The 20985-nt window shown below is 42.5% G+C and overlaps 1 protein-coding gene across 2 annotated transcripts in view; it reads left to right on the top strand.

Annotated features, from left to right (window-relative positions):
• Positions 1-6396: 6396 nt before the first annotated feature.
• tnrc18 (trinucleotide repeat containing 18) overlaps positions 6397-20985 on the top strand; it is a 43905-nt gene continuing 29316 nt past the window's right edge. For both annotated transcript variants that reach the window (XM_026165514.1, XM_026165513.1), the window contains exons 1-2: positions 6397-6614; positions 8333-8682. In XM_026165514.1, the coding sequence (XP_026021299.1) occupies positions 8469-8682 (214 nt within the window). In that variant the 5' untranslated portion in view covers positions 6397-6614; positions 8333-8468. The remainder of the gene's footprint in view (positions 6615-8332; positions 8683-20985) is intronic.

Here is a 20985-nt window from a genome sequence, read left to right as displayed (position 1 = left end):
TTTTGAGTGAACTCAGCTGGTAGGTTGTTCCAAACATCATCTGTGGTTATCATGTAATCCCAGACACACTTGATGATGTTGACATCAGGGCTCCGTGGGGGCCATACCATCACTTCCAGTACTTCTTGATCTTCTTTACGCTGGTTCTCAGTGACTTTGGCTGTATGTTTGGGGCTGTTGTCCTGCTGCAGAATACATTTGGGGCCAATAAACAATAATTTATATTTATGAAAGCATTCTTTGTTTACAGCATTTTTTGACACCTGCGTAAAACTTTTGCACGCTACTGTATATATATTAGAACCCAAAGGGTTTGGGGAGAAACTGTGAGACAGCAGTTAAAAGCTGCCATTGAAGCTGTGGTTTCATGCCAGCTTTCCTAGAATGGTGGGAAAATAAGATCCCGTGCTGATACAGGCCCATTTCCTGTGCACTTCTAAAAGCGGATCTTCCACATTTGTATATCAGAGAGATGAAAGAGGATAAGATGGATAGACCAGCCCCACCCTCAAGTTCAATGCATCATATCCTGTTTCTGTGTGTGCGTGCGTGTGTGAGAGAGAGAGGGACAGCACAGATCTAGTGCGGCCCAAAGTCATGATGCTCCCATTAATCAGGCTGCCCTAGATTCATGCTGTATCCTGAGCTGAATGCAGGCCTGTTAGAGAGGACATGCAGGTCCGTGCATATGCATAAAGACGTGTGCACTTGCCCTGATAGAAATTCATATATGCATGCTTCTAGAAAGGCTACGCACACACACACGCCGAGGATCGAGTGTGTTTGGTATTGAAAATGTATTCCATCTCACTGCAGCTCCCGCCCCAGCGCACCCCTGTGATTCTGCTGAGACTGCTTCCCTCTGATATCCTTTTACTGCCACGCCAGCAAAACACGCACTGCCAGAGAAACAGCGCTTAGTGTGTGTGTTTGTAGTGTACTACACTTTATTTTCCCGGTCTTTGTCAGGGTTGTGTGTGTGTGTTGTCTGTGGACTGCAGGTGTTTGTGAATGAAGCACTCCTAGATCAAAAGTGTCTGTGAGAAACGACACAGTGGGGTGGGGGGTGAGGCGTTTTCTCATTTTTAAAAAAAGAGACTTAGTGTCTCCTTCCTTTTTTCTTCTTCTTTCTTTTTCTACTACAGGCGTGAGGCTCTAGAGCAAGCAAATCCACTGGTCAGGGACCTTTTTCACCTGCAGTTTTCACCTCTCTCCAACAGGTGGGGCTGCTGCACTACATGAGTCTTCTTCGACCTGTGAACTGGGTGAAAGGCAAACACGAGAAAGAGAGGGCTACAACTGCTGACAGGAGGAGGCCAGAGGAGAATAATCAACTCAAATACATTAGATCCTCCATTTGCAGGGCTTGGAGTGATTTCAATGCTACAGTGGATGACATGCTCACAGGGTTAATACATCTCTGCATCGCCCGCCCCCCCATCCTTCAAAGGACATTACAGTATCTTGTCTGATTGACTGACAGCAGCTTTAAAGTGATGTTTTGTGTCTGTTTCACACACTCTGCAGTGCAGACCATCCCTCTGTTCTACAGTAACCGAATAAAGACGCATGATCGGTAGCAGTGTTTGCAGCAGCAGGAGCAGCAAGCCTTCGGAGGACTCAGTGACCCTGACACATCACCACTGAGCATTTACTCAGCAGGATATATGAGTCTGTTGCATCACTGTTTCCTTACATTTGTGGAAAGCCTGTGGATGTGCTGTTTGTTTGTTTTTTAATTTCTAGAGAAAAGAAAAAATTTCTCAGAGATCTGACCACACAAGTCAGGAAGAGGAACAAGTACCAAAAATATACAACCCTGCAAGCTGCAAGCTTGCTTGAGCACTGTACAGAGCACAGCTGACAGACACAACCACTGCCTCCTCATTTGCCATCCCCCACGTTGGTTTAAAGCAGGAGGGGCAGATGGAAATTTCTGTGCTGTGACCGCTCTGTGCATGTCTTTGTCATGGTGCTATTTCCAGGAGCAAAAAGAAAGAAGTTTAAAGATTAAGACAAAAAAGCAACACCACAAGCTTTTGGCCATCTCAGTTATGGTAGACTGACTTATTTAGCACCTTCACATCTGATTACAAGCTCAGACTATAAGTCAGACAGGGTTTGGTAGAAGACTGTCGCCTGTTTTCTTTCTTTATAAAAAATCCAAATAACGCGTTTGGTGCCCTATTAGTCACCTGATGTATGCTTAAGCTGACTAATTTGCCTGCTGGCTCATGTCATGGTATACACCCTGACATTACATTTACCTACAACTAAGGACAATCAAAAGCAAATTTGTCCCTCATTGCATACAGCAGACCGACAACCAAATGTGCTGTATCCCATAGCATATCTGGGTCACATCATCAGGAATGATCGCTGTGGTCACCCAGGCAAATAAACCAGAATGCAAACTGCACAATGTGCACAGACGATGTCAAAACAGTACCTTTCACAAGCTACTGTACTTCAATGCATGCAGCACATTTGTAAAGGAAAAACAAACACACACATAGAAAAAAAAAAAGCTTCAGGTGGCACATGATAACACATTCAGGATTTTGCTCAAGCTTCCAACTTACACAAGCTCAAGCCAAATGTTTGCAGCTAGTATTGTTCCCACCTTTCACGCTGTGAGTGTAAAAATGGAGTTATGCTGATCTCAACTAAGCGTGCTCTAAGTGACGCAAAATATTCCTCATCTTTCTGGGAGCACTGGAACAAATGCCAATGCTTGTTTTGATATTTACTGCTTCCTTTTTTTCTTTGTGTATTGAGATGTGTTGGATGTAAAAGTATCTCCTCGCACCATCTCATGTACTTCTTCCAGCTGGTGTGTTGTATGTGTGTGTTGTTTTTGCTGTGTGCATTTGGCTATTTCCTAAACCTGAACACACCGCCCCCCCAAGAAAGGAAGAAAAACGCAACGAGAGACAAACCAGAAATCACTTTACACATTCTGGAAATTGGTGGACCTACTTTTTCCTCTGTCTTGTGCACACATGTCTTCTGATGTGAAGTAAGTGGCCAGCTGTGCGTTCTCAAGTGGCCCAATCAAATCAAAAACAAAACAAAAACCCTTCAAGGCTCTGTCTGATGATTGGCAGTTACCCCATGAGAGCTCTGGGTCTGTATGGGCCTACAGCTCTGAAGTGGAGGGGGGGTTGGTCTGTGTTTGTGTGTGTGGTGTCAGTCATCTAAGCCTCGGTGGCATTTTTATTGCATGCGTGTGTGCGTTGCCTGTGCGTGTACATTTGCTTCGCTCCAGCAGGAAACATGACACTGCTATTAGGTTTCTTCATTAACATATTTCTGCATGTATCTTGCTGCAGTGCAGTAGCACCAGCTTCAGTAACAATACAGAGCTTGTATCGAGCATGAGATGCAGTTTGATGAATGATTTAGCCCTCTGGGCATGCAGGCTCACTGCTCTGTGTGTGAGGGAGGGGTGTTAGTATTTCTTTGGACTTATTGTTTTGTTTTATGGAATACAGTAGAAAATATACTTAACTGAGAATACAACCATGGCTCATGGTTTTATTAGCCCATTACTGTGTGTGTTTTATGGTTATGCAGGAGGACATGCTTCTGTATTTATGTAGGGCTATGCGTCTCCTCTCCACAGAGGTGTGAACCCCTAGCTGAATGAATCAATGCCGCCTCCTCACTCTGTCCCCCGTGGGTTAATGTAGCCACAGGCCTTGGAGAAAATCAGATAGTCTGTCCAGCAAATCAAATCATTTACCTGATCCTTCAGCTGATAGGACAGAATTAACCCAAGCCTTAGAAAAGATAGTATTTGGACAGCCACACAGCTAGAGGTTGATGTGAGATAGGGCGCTGAGGGGGGAAGATAAGGGGCGAACAACAAGAAGAAAAACACTAGCAGCCTGGATGAGAGTCAAGGATAACAAATGTTCTCCCTCTATAATATCTGCTGGGTGGAATAAAAAAAAACCCAACAACGACAACAACACAAAAAAAACAGCGTTAGTAAGATAAAAAAAATGACTGTGGTATTATATTGACTCAGCAGCGTTTTTAGGTCATAAATCATGGTTTTCAGTACTTTTTCCAAAAGCCTGGAACATACAGTTGGATCATCCTCAAAGAACACAGTTGGTGTATATGCTATAAAAAAACAAAAAAACATAATCTACCAAATGGTCCCATCTGTTCCTATCCATGTGACAAGCCTAACCTAGAAATAAACAGATATGTCTCTGAACCTGGACACATTGTTCTGCACATTAGCTGCTTGTTGTGCTGTAGTTGGAGAGTGCAATGAGGAATGCTGAATTAGCCTTTATTGGGTTATTTGGCTGAACTGGAGGGTTTCATTACATAGAAATTCAGTGTGATGTTTGTATAAAAATAAGTCACCTTATTATTATCATTTTATTACAGTGAATAAACACACATTATGTTATGGATGTGGATTAAACCCGTGTGTAAAAAACTAAAAAAAAAACCCCAAACAAACAAAAAACAGGCGTAAAATGCTGCAAGTAATAAGCTGTGCTCTTGATTATGCTGTTTGGTAAATTTGCTACGAATCATCCATACCCACCTCAAAGTGGGGATAACTCCCACGGAAGCCACGGTGTTATTGACAAGACAAACCCAACACAGTGAAGGTGAACCCTGCCTCTCGCTCGCAGGTTGAAAAGAGGGCAACAACAGGACACTAATTAGAAAGAATTGTCTGAATTCCCAGTCGGGAGCGATTTGGAGAACAAAGGACCGACTCGGTCCCCTCGGACAGTCCGGGACATGACTCTGATCTCCGCCTGGTAATTCCCTCCCCGAGTCCCGTCAGGGATGGCAGGCGCATCGTAGCAGCGAGGTCAGCGGGGTGAGATCCGCCGCTGAGCAGCCTGGTGTTTTTGCTCAGCTCGCTAGCGGTGTGGTGGTCCGATTGGACAAAAACAAAGAAGCCACCGAGCCGTGACCACCGGGAAAGTCGGGCACCGAGTGTCCCCACGAGCGGGTACATAACGTCCACGTCTGCTGTTCAGATGAGCCCTTGCTGCTCTCCTTCTTCTCCTTTGGCGATTCGGTCTGTTGAAGCGCTCGCTGTGCCCCTACACCGAAGGGTCGCCTTGAAACCGGCGCAGTGAGGAGGGAGGGGCTGGAGGAATGGAGGAAGGAGGGGGGCACGGGCAGTTTGAAACCGCCTCTAATTTTTTTAATCAACATTTTTGCAACTGTGTAAAGCGGGGCGGTGTACTTCAAAGGAAACTTATGGATAATAAAAACCCGCCAGGGTCCGACAGTGCTGTCCGCACGGAAGAACAGGGGGGGTCACATCGGGGATGAGGAAGGGGAGGCGTGTGTGTGTTTGTGCGTGGGGAGGGACTTTACACCAAAGGTCGATTGCCCCCACTCCCCCTTTATGAGTCTTAACACAATGGTACTAAATTAGTACGCCACTTTTTCTCCCCCTTTTAATGCAAATGTGTGTGTCCCTCCTCCTGTTCAGTCTGTAGAGATTATGCACAAGCAGACACCCCAGTCTTGTTTTCACCTACGGCCCGATTTGCATACCGAAAGCGGTGAATTCCAGTCGCAGCCCTTATGATGCCTTTATGCCCTTATAATACAAGTCCTCAGTGGGTCTTCAGGAGGTCTCTGACCAGTGAAATAGTGCTGTAGATCACAGCGCCCAGTCGATTGTAGACCACAGATATGGCCTATCGTGGCCCAATGATGCTGTCTTAAACAATGCTTTTGATGGCTCCCATATCGTCAGTTGCCAGGCCTAAACCATAAACTAGTCTGTGTTTCTGGCTTGTGACACGTTTCCCATTTCCACTCATGTGTTTTCACAAACCATATACCTGATCTACTGTTTCTAAAGCCCTAGCCCAAATGAAACGAATTAATTGCTATCGCGAGTTTTTATGCTCGAATTCTCGGTTTTGCTCCCCTTTGTAGCAAATAGTGGAGAGTGGGATTTTTCTGTGACTTAATTGGGCTTATTTGCTGCTTCCTGGTGAGAAAAAAAGTAAACGTGAGTACCACACTACCTAAAAAAAAACACAAACACAAAACGCCTCCAAACGCCTGGGATACTTGATTTTTTTTAGCGTCTGTTATAATCAGCGTGGAAACTGGTGGGTTGGTGAGTAAGTGGGGGGCATCGCTTTGACCCCCTTCCTCTCTCTCTCTTTCTCGAGCACACATGGTGGGGGAAAAAAGAGAAAGCCCACTGCTTGTTTTGATCACTCGGTCTTGATGGAAGAGGGGACCTTGAAACTGCTCAACCTTTCCTCGCTCCATAATTGGTTTTATAGTGCTGGCGAGAGGCCACGGTGTGTGTTTTTTTAATACACTCGGGAGCTTTGATTGACATTCCTAACAGCCAATCAGAGAGGAGCAGTGTGCAAAGTCCTGGGTTGGATGGTGGTAAAGGAGGTGGGTGGGGCTTACAAAACAATGCTGTGTTTCATTGCTAGACGCGTCATGGGCTTTCTCTCTCCCCCCGAGTTATTCCCCAGTTTACCTTCGGACGAGCCTGTAATGGACTACTCCAGTTCTCCCAGCAACCTGGACGGATTTTAAGAAGCGCTGGCATTTTTTTAAGCCCCCTTCAAGACATTTTACCCTTTCAAGTAAGCGCTAGGCATGTTTTCCCCCGTCTTCTCTACGTACCATGGCCCTTTCTTAATAAAATAGTCGTATTTTTGTTGTTTTAAAAGCTATTTTGGTCCGCGAGTGCGATTTGAAAAGGGCGCGGAGGTTAGTGCACGCGACGTGTTGTTAATTTTTTTTATCGGGATGTCGTCGGTGTGAAAAAGCAACTTTCGAGACGTTTCTTCCGACAGTTTTGCGTGGCTTTTAGTGGAACCGTGAAAAAGTTTGAAACGTGGCTGAAATGCCGAGCCTCCTGCGCTGCCGTGCCGCATGGGTCACACCGAGAGGGGGAAAAGCTTTCGGTCTAGCTTATCTTCTAATTTAACTGTCCTGAACTCATTTTATTAATAAGGAAAAAATACAGGTACTTTCTCTTTGGCTCCCGTGTTTCTCTAAAGTGGTATAAGGGCGTTATTGTAATTTCTAAGCGAGCCCTTCTTTTCAGAGCCCGCCCGCTTGGATATCACGAGTCATTGCTGTGATGTGTTTGTTTGCAGCCTTTGAAGGTGAACTCGGCTTTAGCCTTTTTCTTTTTAAGAAAAAATCATGACTAATAATGTGAGCCGTATTTAATTTGGGGGGCAATCTGTAAATAAATAAAAATAGTATATTGAAGCTACAAGCTACCGTGTTTATACCGTCTTGGATGCCGTTTGTAAAAGTCGCATTTGCTTGTTATTTTCCCCTAAACTTTTGTTCTGTATCTCTTTGGAATTTAAACATAACACCGATATCTGCGAGGTTTTAATAAAGAGCTGCTCTAAATTCATTTCAATCGACCTTATTTATCTCTTCTCTTCTTGTCCAGAATCAAGACGCATACTTTACTGGCTATGCGTCGGTTTATAGTCTGTGCTGTAAAACCCACTATTATGTGTTTAAACGAGTTCAAACTTGCAGCAAAGCGTCGATAAAGTGGATATCATTCTAGGTTTTTACACAGTGTTTGCGGCTTGGGTTCAGATTTCGCTCCTTGGGCAGCACCAACGTCCAGTTGCGAAGTAACCCGGACTAAATCTGCATGTGCAGGCAACAAAACACCGCTCACCCCGCTGATAAATGATGCATGCTTTTGCGAGCTTATTTATTTTTAACCCGTTCGAAATTTATATTTGATGCGCCTCTAGTATTTACTGTGTATTGGTTTACATTGCGACTCGGCCTGAGCCTAGATTGCAAGGTTTACGGATTAGGGGGGCTGTTAATCAAGTGAAGGAAAAAGGTGGGATAGTTTTCTAAAATCCGACGGGTTCTTGGTTTCCAGATCGGGATCGCGAGATGCTTTCACAGTCGGGGGAAGAGCAGCAGCCGCTGGCCGCTCCTCCTGCTCGTTTCCCCGGGAAGCGGAGCGGCTGCCTGCTCGCTGTGCAGCGTGGGTGTAGTATCGCTCAGATGTCACATCATAATATTGTAGATAAGTTAAAATCGTATTAAAATCTTCATTTAGAGTACGACGGCAGTGCCTCACACGGTCTCATCGGCGATTAGCTGCTATTCGAGGTTTAGTTTTTGAAGTGCTTTTCCAAACTGCGTCATTGCACATATGGGCCGCCTGTTCGCTGGAAAGAAGAGAAATCCTAAAACTACCAGTTCCCAACAGTTTGCTCCGACATCGCAGTCTGTTGTAGATTATATGCCAAGCTCTTATTTTATTGTTTTTGTTTTCATTTATTTTAATTTTTCATGTATTTTATAGGTCAGAAGGATGGCTGAAAAGGAGCCCGAATCGCCTGGAAAATTAAAGACATTATTATAGCCAGAACTGGCTTTTTCGGAATAGAGGGCCTATTCGAACGGACTATTTCCTTTCACAACTTTCCCCGCTGTGGATAATGGATGGCAGAGATTTTGGTCCTCCCCGATCCGTCCACGTACCACCTTCGTTGTTGGCGGGGCTCGCGATGGACTCTCACTCCATCCGGCTCGGAGCAGCTGCTGCAGCCGGGAGGATCCCTCCCTCCTCCGGTCACTTGCTGGGGAGTCAGCCGCAGCCTCTCCACTCCGGAAAATTCTTGCCATCGGCCATTAACCTACATCCACACCACAGTAAGTGAGCCACGCTTCATTGCTCAGCTTGATTCTGTAATATGAGTGTCCCCCCACCCAAAAACAACAAGAAGATTAAATATTAACTTGAAATAAAAACTGCGCACGGTTTGTGGCTATCCGTGGCAGCCCGCGCGGTCACCGCCTGGATGTGCGGTGTGATGTGGGCAAAGACAGGCGGCTGTTATAAGGCTGTGACAAGTTTCAGATGTAACAGATCGTGTTCAGGATCCTCGGCCCCTGTAATGTGCAGCGCATTAGCGGAAAATTACATGGCAGTTTCCGATACACATTTCTTCGGATTGAAAGGACAAACAGGGCTGCGGTGTAGATGTTCATGCAGCAGCTTGCAGGTCAGGGTGCAGCGGTCTAGGATTGCATGCGGACCATTACACTGTCATTGCTGCTCCAGGGCCGATGCAGTGTGTTTATCTGTGTTTGACACGGCGGGGTAGTAAAGTTTTCACCTTAAAGGTATCACAGACCCGTGCTCGACCCGTTTTTGAGCAATAGCTGGAGTGGTTGTGTATTTGGAGTAAAAGTCACTCAGCTGGAGCATTTGGCAAATGGCTGATGTTTTTTTTCTTTCTTTTTTTCATGAATTTGTAGCAGTTCTGTTAAACAGCCCTTGTTCTGCTGCAAGTACACTGGAGAATCTGTGTAATGGAGAGAAACTGTGTGTACTGGAAGCAAACTGCTGGGGTATTACACAACCATTCTCCTACAAGTGAACGCCCATGTGTTTGTTTACATCGTGTGTGTCTGTGCATTATAAGCAGAATCATATATGCAGTATATGTCATTCCCTGTTGAGCTGATGATTTTTTTCCATTTACATTCAGTGCCTGCACAGTAATGTCTTGCGTTTTTTATTGGCATAGAGAGCCTTGAAATAACAAGAAAAGGAGATAACATTGCATGTTTGCATATGGTTTTGTGGTCGGTCACAGAGGAAGTTGGAGTCATCTATGTTCAAACCATATGTTCTGTGTGTGTGTGTGTGTGTGTGGAAAGGGATGTCTGCTGTTTCTTTCGGGAAAATGGAAAGTCTGACAAATGCTCTCACTGAGTTACTCTGAAGTCATGTAGCTGCAGACAGAGATACAATTACAGGTTTTCTGGTTTCTTTTAACCCCAAAGGTGATAATATTCCCTTTTAGATGTGTTCCCTTGTCCTTATCTGTGAGCGTGAGTTCATTGCAGTACTTAGGGTTCCAGTAAAGTGAGGGCAGGGGCTCCGATGAAGCGTTAATTTGACACCGTGGCAGAACCCACACATTCAACTCTCACACACAAACATGAAAAGGTGTCAGAGATGAAATCAGTGCACAGCAGGGAGTGTTGGCTTGATTGATGGGTGCATTGTGGCAAAGAAATGTACCAGGGCACAGTTTATTGAACCAATTTTGCGACTCCTGACAGTTGTGGGTATTACGACCTTAAATTTCTATCAGCATTATATATATATATATGAGGACAATATTTTTATTACCAGCTTACAAAACTAAAGGCATAACCCACTCACAACCCCACCTCTCTTCACACTACTGGAGATGTCAATTAATATATCTTGCAGATTAATAGTAATTAAAAGGATGCGTTCCATGTGTGTTTTGGGAAAGAGTTGTATGTGCGTAGGCTGTGATGGGATTCATGTAAACTCTGTTAGTAAACTGCATTGCTTAAAGAAATAAAGACTATACAAGGATTTGGAGGAAAGTGCTGTTTTTTCATATGTTTTGAAACAAAGTCGCCACACTAATTAAGATCGGCCACATCACAAATCTACCAGCCAGCCTGGGAAATTCCCAACACATCTAAGAGTATTTCTAAATCATGTTTCTTTTAGTTCACTGAAAGTAGCCTGTAGTTAGCCCGTGGGAATGAGGTGGGTTATCGTGTGTTGTTAAATTCTCTGGAGGTGGAGCGGTTTGTCCGCTGCTTGGCAGACTGGTGGTTTGATTCCTGACTGTAAAGTCCACGTATCAAAGTGCCCTTGAGCTGAACTTTACATACCTCGTGTATATGCTAAAGCCACACATTTTTCACTGTCATGGTGGTATTGCAAAAATATATGCTTGTTGACAAAAACATTGTCCCCCCCACCCCTATGTCCTAAATACCATGGAATATTTTCCCTTTGGAGTTAATCGACGTGTGGTTTTTACTAGTTTTTACTCTTCCCAAATACCATTCTGGCTCATTCTTTCTCGGTTATGACAGTTAACTAAAACTAAGTGTGAAAAAACATTAAATTTAAGTGAAATAAAAGCGGGAAGTAGACAAATTAAAGCAATTTTCTTTGGTTTTGGTTTTAGTTTGGTCAGATTTGTCAACACAAGGAGCCTGTGTTTGTGTCAGGCGACTGTGTGTGAAGTTTTTGCTGTGTGTTGTTTTTCTTTGAGCTTCTTAAAGAATGCCACTCATATCGTAACAGAAACTAATAATAGCTAAACTAAAACAAGACATTTCTGCTCTATAGAAACTGAAGTGAAATGAGCAAACTTTCCCAGGAAACTAAGTGAAACGCAGCTCAACTGAGAGGAAAATTGTTTAACAGTAATAACTTTAGTTAGGATGACGTGACGCCCCTGCATCTCCCCTCCCGTGGCTCAGAAACGAGCCGAAAACTGCTTGTGTGCAGACGGGTTTGTAAACTTGACGTTTAGCCAGAGGGGTTGTGGGACGGGGTGTGGTTGTGTTGTTGTGAAGCAGAATTGACCCAGCTGCTGTCCCAGCCCAGATTGGCAGTTGAAAGGCTCCTTTTAAAACAGGATACATTTTACCCCGACCTTCCAAAACTGTGTGACTCATCTCCCCTGTTGCACACTCTCACAGCCTCTGCCCACCACAGTGCGACACAGGTCATTTAGCTTTATGGCACTCCTCCATATCAAATCCCCACACATTACATTTAACCAACCCCGAATGAGATTGCAGTCCTGTGCTTGTAATAACACTATACAACCCTATTACATAATAATTACCCAGTAATTGTGAATGTTCATAATGTTCCTCTTTAATTGCAATAAACCACATGAATCCAGTTCTCAAGGACCCGCTGTGCAGTCAGAGGAGCCAGGGTCGCCCTGCTACTGTTTCTGTTTACACATGTTTCAAGGAATTCAAAGCTTTTTTTTGCACAGTTGTTTCTGGCTGAGCTCTTGATAGCAGGGTTGACTGTTTATAGCTGCCAGTGCAGCCTTATTTCCCAGGAGTCTGCCTTATTAGTTTTTGTTTAGTTCAGTTTTAATAGGGTTTCCACCTGACTTAATAGAGTAGAGTGTCCTCCCTTATTTTAAGCTGCCAAATGTGGAAGGCAGCTTAACACTTAGTTTGCAATGCATTGTGAAACTGCAAATAGTTTGACATTTGTGCTGCTGGTGCAGCAAAAAGGGCATCTGTAAAGACATAATTTTCCATCAGCCAATCCTTTCTATGCAGCAGCTCCTCTATCAGCCCGCTATTCACCCAGGTTGTATCTAAACAAGATCAGCTTCAGTCACTGTTTATAGATGTAAAATGGCTGTAAAAGGTCCGCAGTCTGCTGGAGGTCTGCCGGTGCCTCCATCACATGATTGAAGCCATCTGTCCTCTCCTTCTACGTCCCTCACTTTTGTGCCTGAGTGCTGCAGAGGCAGGACCTGCTGAAATGTAACTGCACTGAGGAGACAAGCACACCCATACCTTTTATTTCTGCAAACTGTAAAAAGGTTCTAGTGGATGTCATAGGAGAGGTTTAAAGGTAATTTCACTTTGCTTTTAACTAATTACCATCTTACACGTTTGAGATATATTTAGCACACTTGAAAGAATGAACTTGTATCACCAGTAAAACTAAAACTTCCTTTATCTGCTGTAGTTTTGTCGTTATTTCACTAGACGGCAAATCCAGCTTGTTACCTAAGTTATGTGCCCAAGCCTTCCACTTTTGGCCTTGTGGGTAACCTGTGTGTTAGATGGGGCCAACGGGCTTTTGTTGTGGGCACTCTCAGGTGTGTGAGAGAGAAAGAAGTAACGTTGCTGACACGTAGCCACAGCTCATGTTAAGTATGTGCCAAGAAATGGTAGAATACGGCATACTGTATCACTTGATCTTTATTGTTGTTGTTCAGTGTTGTTTTTATTGCAACTTTGTATGCACTCTACATGGAGCTCGGCGCTAGTTTTACTTGCCAGAGTCACTTCTTCATGACTTTTGTGCTGTTGCTTATGAAATCATCAAGGCTAAACAGAAGTTCACTCATTTGCAGAAGTAGAACTTGCAGAACTTGTAGAAGAAGAAACTGCAAGGGGAAATGACATACAGGGAAGAAAAAGCAAATGAGACAGTTAATGATTACACGGACACATTATTAAGATTAAAGGGGGATAATGCACAGAGACAGACTATTATGCAATGAATAAAAATGTAATTAGTGGTTTTTGCCTTATTTGGTGTACTCATGCCTGCTGTGTTGTGCTTATTTATTTCTGGGACTGATCGGGTTAATATAATGCAACGCAATGTGTCCAGAAAGACCAAACCTTGAGTTTAACAGTTCGTACAGTCTCTCCTCTTTACTCTTCACTCTGCACAGCAAAGGTTAATTACCAGCTACCGGTAAAGACACTGTGCTTAGCAGCAGAGGTTTCCGTCCACTGCAGGGCTGCAGAGGTAGACTCAGAAATCTATTGCCCTGCAGAATTTGAAGCTGCTGTCACACCTCAAACACAAACACTGTTTACAAGATTGGCAGCTCGTTCCTGCTGCTGGCTGTGATCAACCAGCTCTCCTTTTTTTTTTTCTTGTCATTGTTCATATTCTTTCTATTGTATCACCTGTCATGCCTTTTTTGCATTCATTAAGCTTAAGGTGGATCACCTCTGCACGTGAGCAAAAACCCAGGCTGCACATTCAGTGGTGTGTATCAGGAACTCAGTTATGCAGTTAGTGGTTGAAGTGAAATGTAAACTATTTTTTCTTTCTTTCTTCCTTTTTTAGTGTCACTTTTGGTCCCAAGTTCTTATGTTCCCACAGTAGTACTCAGAGATCACTTGGTGGTCTAACACACTGTGGCATCAGACTTTTTCACTGGATTTTGAGCATTTAACTTCTGTTTTCCTCCTAACAAATAGAACAAAAGTCACAGCAGCTCGTCCCCCATCCTTTCCCACATTTTTAACAAAACCAGATGTAGGTTAATATGCTGTGTTGTGATATTTGCTAGCGAATGTCACAAATGCTTGTTTAATGAGATGAAACTGTATTGCTCATTTCGTGAGACTTGAGGTAAAACAGCATTACTTTTCACTTTTAACTGCCTTCGGTACACATATTTCAGCCTCCCCCATTCGGAGAAAGGCCAATAGCTGTTGACACAAACAGCCTGAGATGAATGGAAAAGGAGAACTAAATGAGTGGAAATCGGCATTTTATTTTCAGAGGATAAGAGCTGAGGTTTTGCTGGTTGTGTGTGTGTATTTGAGTGTCTGTGTAGATGAGAGGACTGAAGTCTGGTGTATAAGAATGGGAGCATGTGATTGTGCTTAGTACAGTTGGGGCTGGGGCTTCCCCCTGAGACTCTGCAGAGAGAAGAGATTTATACTGACCACAACACATTCATACACGGTTAGATAAATGTGCTCGCCCTTCAGTTGTTCTGTCTCTTTCAGTCTCGCACACACTCACAGGGCACACGAGTGGAAGGCTAATAATTCATGCGGCTTGCAGGGGCAGGCCAGGGATGTCTTGGCTGATACCAATTTGTCTTCCGCGCCGCTTGGCTAGTGTGTCTGTTTGCACTTAAATTAATGTGGTGTGTGTGTGTGTGTGTGTGTGTGTATAAATATATATTCAAGACACACACACCTAAGTATGTGTGAGAAGATGTGGCTCAGACACATCCCCCTCTCAGATTAATTGAATCCTTCAGGAGAGAAAACGGGCTCCTTAAGAGAAAGCACAAGGCTCTGCTGCCCTGCTACAATAAACCTGTCAGTGGCAGAAAAAACGACACACATATACAGCACTCACACACAGCTGTCAAACATGAGAGTGCTAGGTAGGTGTGTGTGTGTGTGTGTGTGTGTGTGTGTGTGTGTGTGTGTGTGTGTGTGTGCGCGCGCGTACAAGCGTGCTGTGGCATGTTGAAATACCTAAAACATTAGCTAAGTCGTTCTCTGTGCCAGATCCCTCCCTTTAACACAAACAACAGCCTCCAGCACACAAAGGTCACACACTGTGCTGTGTCTGTCTGTTTGGCTGCGTGTTGAGTCTCTACGTGTCCCATTACATAAGCCTGATAATATTCTTCCCAAGGCACTTAGGTAAAAGCTCAAAATGTGTAACAACACGAAGGAGATGCACACAGCAATTTTTACACGTGAATAGTCAGTTCTAGCTGATTGTTAGTTATGTGGAATATGTTTTAACCAGTGGAGACGCCCATACCTGCAGCATGTTTCATGGTTTGGCTTACATATGCTATTAAAGCTGAGCTAAACCTTTTTATTATTGTATTATTTAGTGTTACTAGTGGTTGTTCCTATTAAACAATCAGTATATGTACTTTTCTGTGATGTCAGTGAGAGATGTTTATGCTCATCTCAAGCACCTGCCTACCGTTTGAATCCTCTGTAAAGGGCAGCCAGTCATACACACAACTATCTTAATATGAAAGGGGCTAAACTGGCTTAATCTATAGAGGAGTTCTTAATTTAGGGGCTCAGTGTAACATAAATAAGGATCATTTTTGAAATGTGACTCATGCCAAGCCACTCTAGTAGAGTGCAAAGATAAAAATATGGAGCTGGAAATCAGCCCTTGAGTTTGCAGTCATCCTTAGATTGACTTAAAGGTACTTGACTGTGCATTAAATGAGAGTGTTTCTAAAAATCGGGTTGTTTCCTGTCACTACATATGTGGTTTTGTGATTACACCACTTTGTAGTTTCTGACTCTTTGGTCTGCAGCTGTGAATACAGCTTTGTGGTGTTTCTTTGCACACACTACCATCCTTGCCATTTCGTCTGCCTGTCTGTGACACATGTTGGACTCACGTTTGCCGATTTTCGAGGTGTGCGTCAAAGTAACACCTGCCATCGTCACAGGAGATTTGAGTGCAACTGCGTGGGACGGTGTGGATGTTGGTGTACTCGATTAATGTTTGCTCAAAGTTTGGTTTTGGTTTTGTTTTTTGTAAATTTGAGCAACATGGATTAAAACATCAACTTTTTTTAAAAGAAATTGTTTAATCTGGGAGAGTTAATCATCCTGTGTGTGGTTTCAATTGAGATGGCTCAGTCCCACTGGTCTCCCTCTGGTGTTGTGCATACTGGTGACCTTTCACAACTTTGTAATGTCCTTTAACTACTTCCTACTACTGCTATATATATACACTATGTACAACTATATATCCCAAATCGTCATTTTATTCAGCAGGTTTCTGCTTGTTTTAATAGCTTCATATTGTTCCCAACCTTTTCTTAACCCATGAGTGCTAAAATCTAAATTCTTATTATTCATACTGTATTGAATGTACTTTTTAGTGCTAAATAATGCAAAAGTAATCTGCCTTTAATGTCTGATTAAAAGCCATAAACTGGGGTTAAAACCTCAGTAAATAAAGAAAATGTGAACTACAATTTACAATTCACCAAATACAACTGTGCCTAGGGCTGTTCGATATAACGATATATATCGGATGACGATATAAAAACATCTATCGTTTCATTTTACGCTATCGTTTGTTTCGTGGTGTCGCAAAATAAACTGTTTACGGCAATATTTTTTCATCGTTTTGATGGTCACTGTAGTGGCTATATTCATTTCTTAAAGTTCTCTCTTTCTCTTATATGTAATATAACCACACTACGGACGGACAAGCGCCTGTTTTTATGCGTTTTATGCGGGTGCAACAACGACGGTAACGCCATCGCGTGTCCGCTTGTTTATGTTCCACATAAACCTTTCACAATAAAGCTCAAGATCCTGTTGAGAGTTTTTAAAATAATCTGAATCACGTGAAAGAGCAGATTATTTACGGATGAGAAGTAAAAAAGAGCCGCCAGGTGCTAAAAAATAAACCTTAGACTCAAACTCAAAGAATTTACAGAAAATGTTACATTTTTGTGATTTATATCGTTATCAGGACGATAGAATTCTTATATCGGGATATGAGATTTTGGTCATATCGCACAGCCCTAACTGTGCCTTTTTTTTTTTTTTTTTTTTTTTTTTTTTTGGCATAATGTGGTTTTAAAGTCATTATAAACTAAAATTTAATTCCAACCTATTAAATAAATAATGGAAGTGGAATTGGTCAGTGAATGATGTGTTTTACAACCAAGAACTGCAACAAATCCATTTAATCTATTATCTATTGTTCACAGAGTCCAGATGGCAGCTCAGTTTGGGTCTCCATCTGATTTGACATTTCAGAGCTCATGTAATGTAATTTTCCCTTCATTTTTCTTCCGCTTAGAGATTTTCCTTTAAAAAGAAAAAAAATTACGAGTCTCCATTCTTTTGTTGTGCGTACCACCTCCCACCATTTCCTCCCACTTACTTTTTAAGTTGCCATTAATAATATTTTTTTAATCAAATGTCTGTCTCTTTGGGGTTGCTCATCTGGTACTCACATCCAGTACACCAGAGACACATTAGCCCTCACTGCACACTGCCTGTTTCTTTAAAGTTTCATAAAGACAAAAGGCCCCCAAAATAAAACATAGTGAGATTACGGGTGTTTATCACTATAACACTTTAGAGAAATCACGACAGTACTGTGCAGCTCATCTTGTTTCCTAAAATTTGTTGTAGCACAGGAGTTATTTTCAGATGTGAAATTTTAGCCCAGAATAAATGCATGATCTAAGATAAATAATTAACATTCTGTCTTTCTTTTTCTTCTTCTTCTGCTGTGTGGTAAACAAACTACTCCAACCCTTCCCTGCATGTGTATTCAGAGTATCATCAGATGGAAGGAGAGCTTGAGCAGAGGAAGCAGCTGTGCAAGTGATTCTGTTTGTTTAAAAATGAATTTCTTTTTGCAAACTTATTTCATTTTTCTTTATTCAATCAAACGACAAAGAGAGAAACCAGTCAGATGCCACCTTGTTGCAGTTCGGTTTGCCAAACCGAGAGCTGACGTGTCAGAACTCGAACTTGACATTTTTAATTAAAGTTGAGAAACGGTTTGTATTCAGCTCAGCTGCGCAAACAACACAAACAAAACCTGTTTCCTGTAAACGGCTCCCAGCAGAGGAGAACCAGACATCTCCATTTTGAAATAATTAACACACTTTAAACCGCATGGCTGAATGAATTCAGGGACGCACATGCAAATTCCCGCACATCCCTTGCCTGTGTGTGAGTGTGAATGAGGGTTTCTTACAGTTGGGTTTAATGGTTACCAGTGTGTCAGTTAACTTTGGGATGTATAGCACTGCAGAGTTTTACTGTTTCAGTGTTTTTCTTGCAGGGAATAAAAACCAGAGATCAATAGAGATCTCCCCCAGCTAACCCTGCTCTGAGTGCCACTGATGGATAACAGATAGTGTGTGTGTGTCTCAGGCTTTTATACCAGAGATTTTCTTTCATTTCGTCTTTTTTCCTTTTGCACATTTTCCAGTATTGTTAAATTTTGTGTGTGTGTTTCAGAGAATTTGGATCAATTTGTGATCAACACTGACTTGTTAGTTTCTCTGATTTTTATTTTATATTTTTTCTTTGGATGTGTGCGCCTTTGTGCCAGATTTGCAGTGAGTCTGACAGAATTGATCTCCTTCCTATCTCTGACATCAAGATATATTTCTTATACTGATCTGAAAATGGAGGCTCAGAAACGCGTTGGGAGTCAGAGAGCGTGTTTCTTGGCAACTCGTTTCTCCCAATATGGCAAACTAACTGTCTTGTGAACTGAGAGCCAAATGCTGTGTGTGGTGGGGGGGGGTGGAGTTGTGAAGGGAGAGAGGAAGGAAAAGGTTAAAAGAGGGAGAGGGTGAGAGAGAGACGAAGCTAATGAAAGAGTAATTCCAAAACATTTAAGGAAACATTTCCCTCTCAGCTACCATTTGGATGTTGTTTCTGGAACAAGGACTGCAAATGTTTTTCCTCTTTCGACCCCTCCCACTTTTTCCTGCTTTTGACTGTTCAGGAGGGGCAAAGGGACTTTGGGATTGTATTTTTTTTCCCTGCTCACTGGCACAAAGCAAAACTGTAGACTGTGTGTACATGTGTGCGTGTGTACTCAGACACATGGAATAAATGGCCTGTAGGCGGCTACAATGCCGAGATTGATCCATACTCCAGTGAGGCATCTGTGCCTCTTGACGTGTCTGTGTATGTGTATTAGAGAGACCCTGGTGTTTGGCCTGAAGAAATGGAAACTGCTGACATCCTACCAGGACTTCAACAACCTTGACAGGTGGTGGTGGTGGTTGGAAATGTAGTGTGTGTGTGTGTGTGTGTGTGTGTGTGTGTGTGTGTGTGTTCATCGAGGGTGCATCTATGTTTTGCACGTCTTACACATGAGGTAATGATTAAAAAGTGGCTTAAAGGTGAGGATAATTTGTTAAAACAACATGGCTGCCACCTAGTGCGACACACATGGACACTCGCCGATGTGTTTAAAAGTGGCAGTAATTTAAAAAAAAAAAAAAAAATAGTGAAAGTGCTAGAAACAATTCGGGCTTTGTGTCAAGAGTTGAACTAATGCCAAATAATTTCATTGAAACAGTGCGGTTATTCCTAAAAAGTAGGAACTGTAAAATGTCCAAGTCAGGAAATGTTGCAAAATATGCTTTATGTTCGTAGATGAGCAACTTTGCCTTTTTTTGATTTACAGTGGTGAATTTAGCAACAGCATTTCAGCTCACCTTTTATGTAAAGTGATTGCAGGAAACATTGCAGCTAACAGTTGTTGTTGTTTGTTTGTTTTTAAATACTGTATCAAACCTTCATTGTGTTACTGCTGATGTAGACCGAGCTTCCTCTTTATATATAAACCGGTCGCAGAGCACTGACTGTGACAATTCATCCAATTTGAGTTTACAAAACAAGACGTGGTCCTTTTTTTATTTTTGTTGTTTTTGTTTTGTTTTATTCTAGCAGATCAGTTTTGAAGTTTGTAGAGGATGAATGGAAGCACCACTGTTTTAGTCAGCTGAAGGACAAAATCGCACTACTATCTTTGAAAACAACATGATCAAGATAAAATGACGCCGCTGGTTTCCATTCCAGGGATTCTCTTTTTTGTCATAAATCAAGGACACACCTTTCCAAGAAAGCAGTGACTTCCCCTCCTTAAAAGCCAAACTCATCCCTTTCTTAAACCGCGGTTTATGATTATTAAGACCTATTTTAAATTGTAAATTATGTTTGATTACATAATTTGTGCTGTTTCCAAAGTCGATGAATAATCATGTTTTAATAATGTTAGTGTTGACCCCAAAATTGGATTTATGCATTTGGTCATAATTGAGTAAACCCAAATCAAATCAATGTCTTTGGTAAAGAGTGTAAAAGTACTCAGCATTATTTACAGCATTTCAGGCCCCTTCTGTTCATGACTTGCTGAATAAAGGCTGTGTTGTTTGAGGGCTTGGCTCCACTTTACACACATGCAGCAGTTGCTCCTCTATTAGTATTTCATAAAAAAGTTGGTGGCATGTTTGCTGTAGTGTTAAACTGCAGTTGCCTTTACCATCAGTTACCATGGGGAGAGCAGGGCTTTAATCGTGAACATCACAACTTCAAGGAAAGAAAGCGCACACCTAAAATATTGTGAATTATAAACACAGTTGAAAGCAGAAGGAAAGTGAGGTTTGTGTTGTTGTTTAATATTGACATCAGTGCATAGATGATACTGCAAAACTGCACAGATGGAAAATTGTGCCATTTTCTGGGTAAAACCTCATTGCTGCTTTTCAGAGTTAACGTGTGTGTATGTGTGGGTGGGTTTGGTGTGCATGTGTGAATTTGTAAATGCAGGTCTACGGCAGTCTTTGTGTGTGTGTGTGTGTGTGTGTACAGCTTGTGCAGTGTTTTTGAATCAAAAGTGCATTCACTGCAAACCCACACATAACTGTTTGCACATGTTGGTGATCATACGGCAAAGAGGTGCAGGGACTCTAAGCACACGTGCACACACACGTTTAAATGCGAGCGTTAATAAAAACTGTGTCTAATAAGGCAGAGTGTGGAAGAATCCACCTACACAGTGTTATCACAGTGAGAGAATAAAGGCACAGTGCATTACTTCTGTATGTATTGTGTTTGCATGCACGCCTTTGCGATAGATTGGAAAGCTGCATTTGGTAT

This window comes from Astatotilapia calliptera, chromosome 4 (genome assembly GCF_900246225.1).
Source record: "Astatotilapia calliptera chromosome 4, fAstCal1.2, whole genome shotgun sequence".
Classification (NCBI taxonomy): Eukaryota; Metazoa; Chordata; class Actinopteri; order Cichliformes; family Cichlidae; genus Astatotilapia; species Astatotilapia calliptera.
Note: the sequence above shows the minus strand (reverse complement) of the source record. Positions and strands in the feature narration are given on the sequence as shown.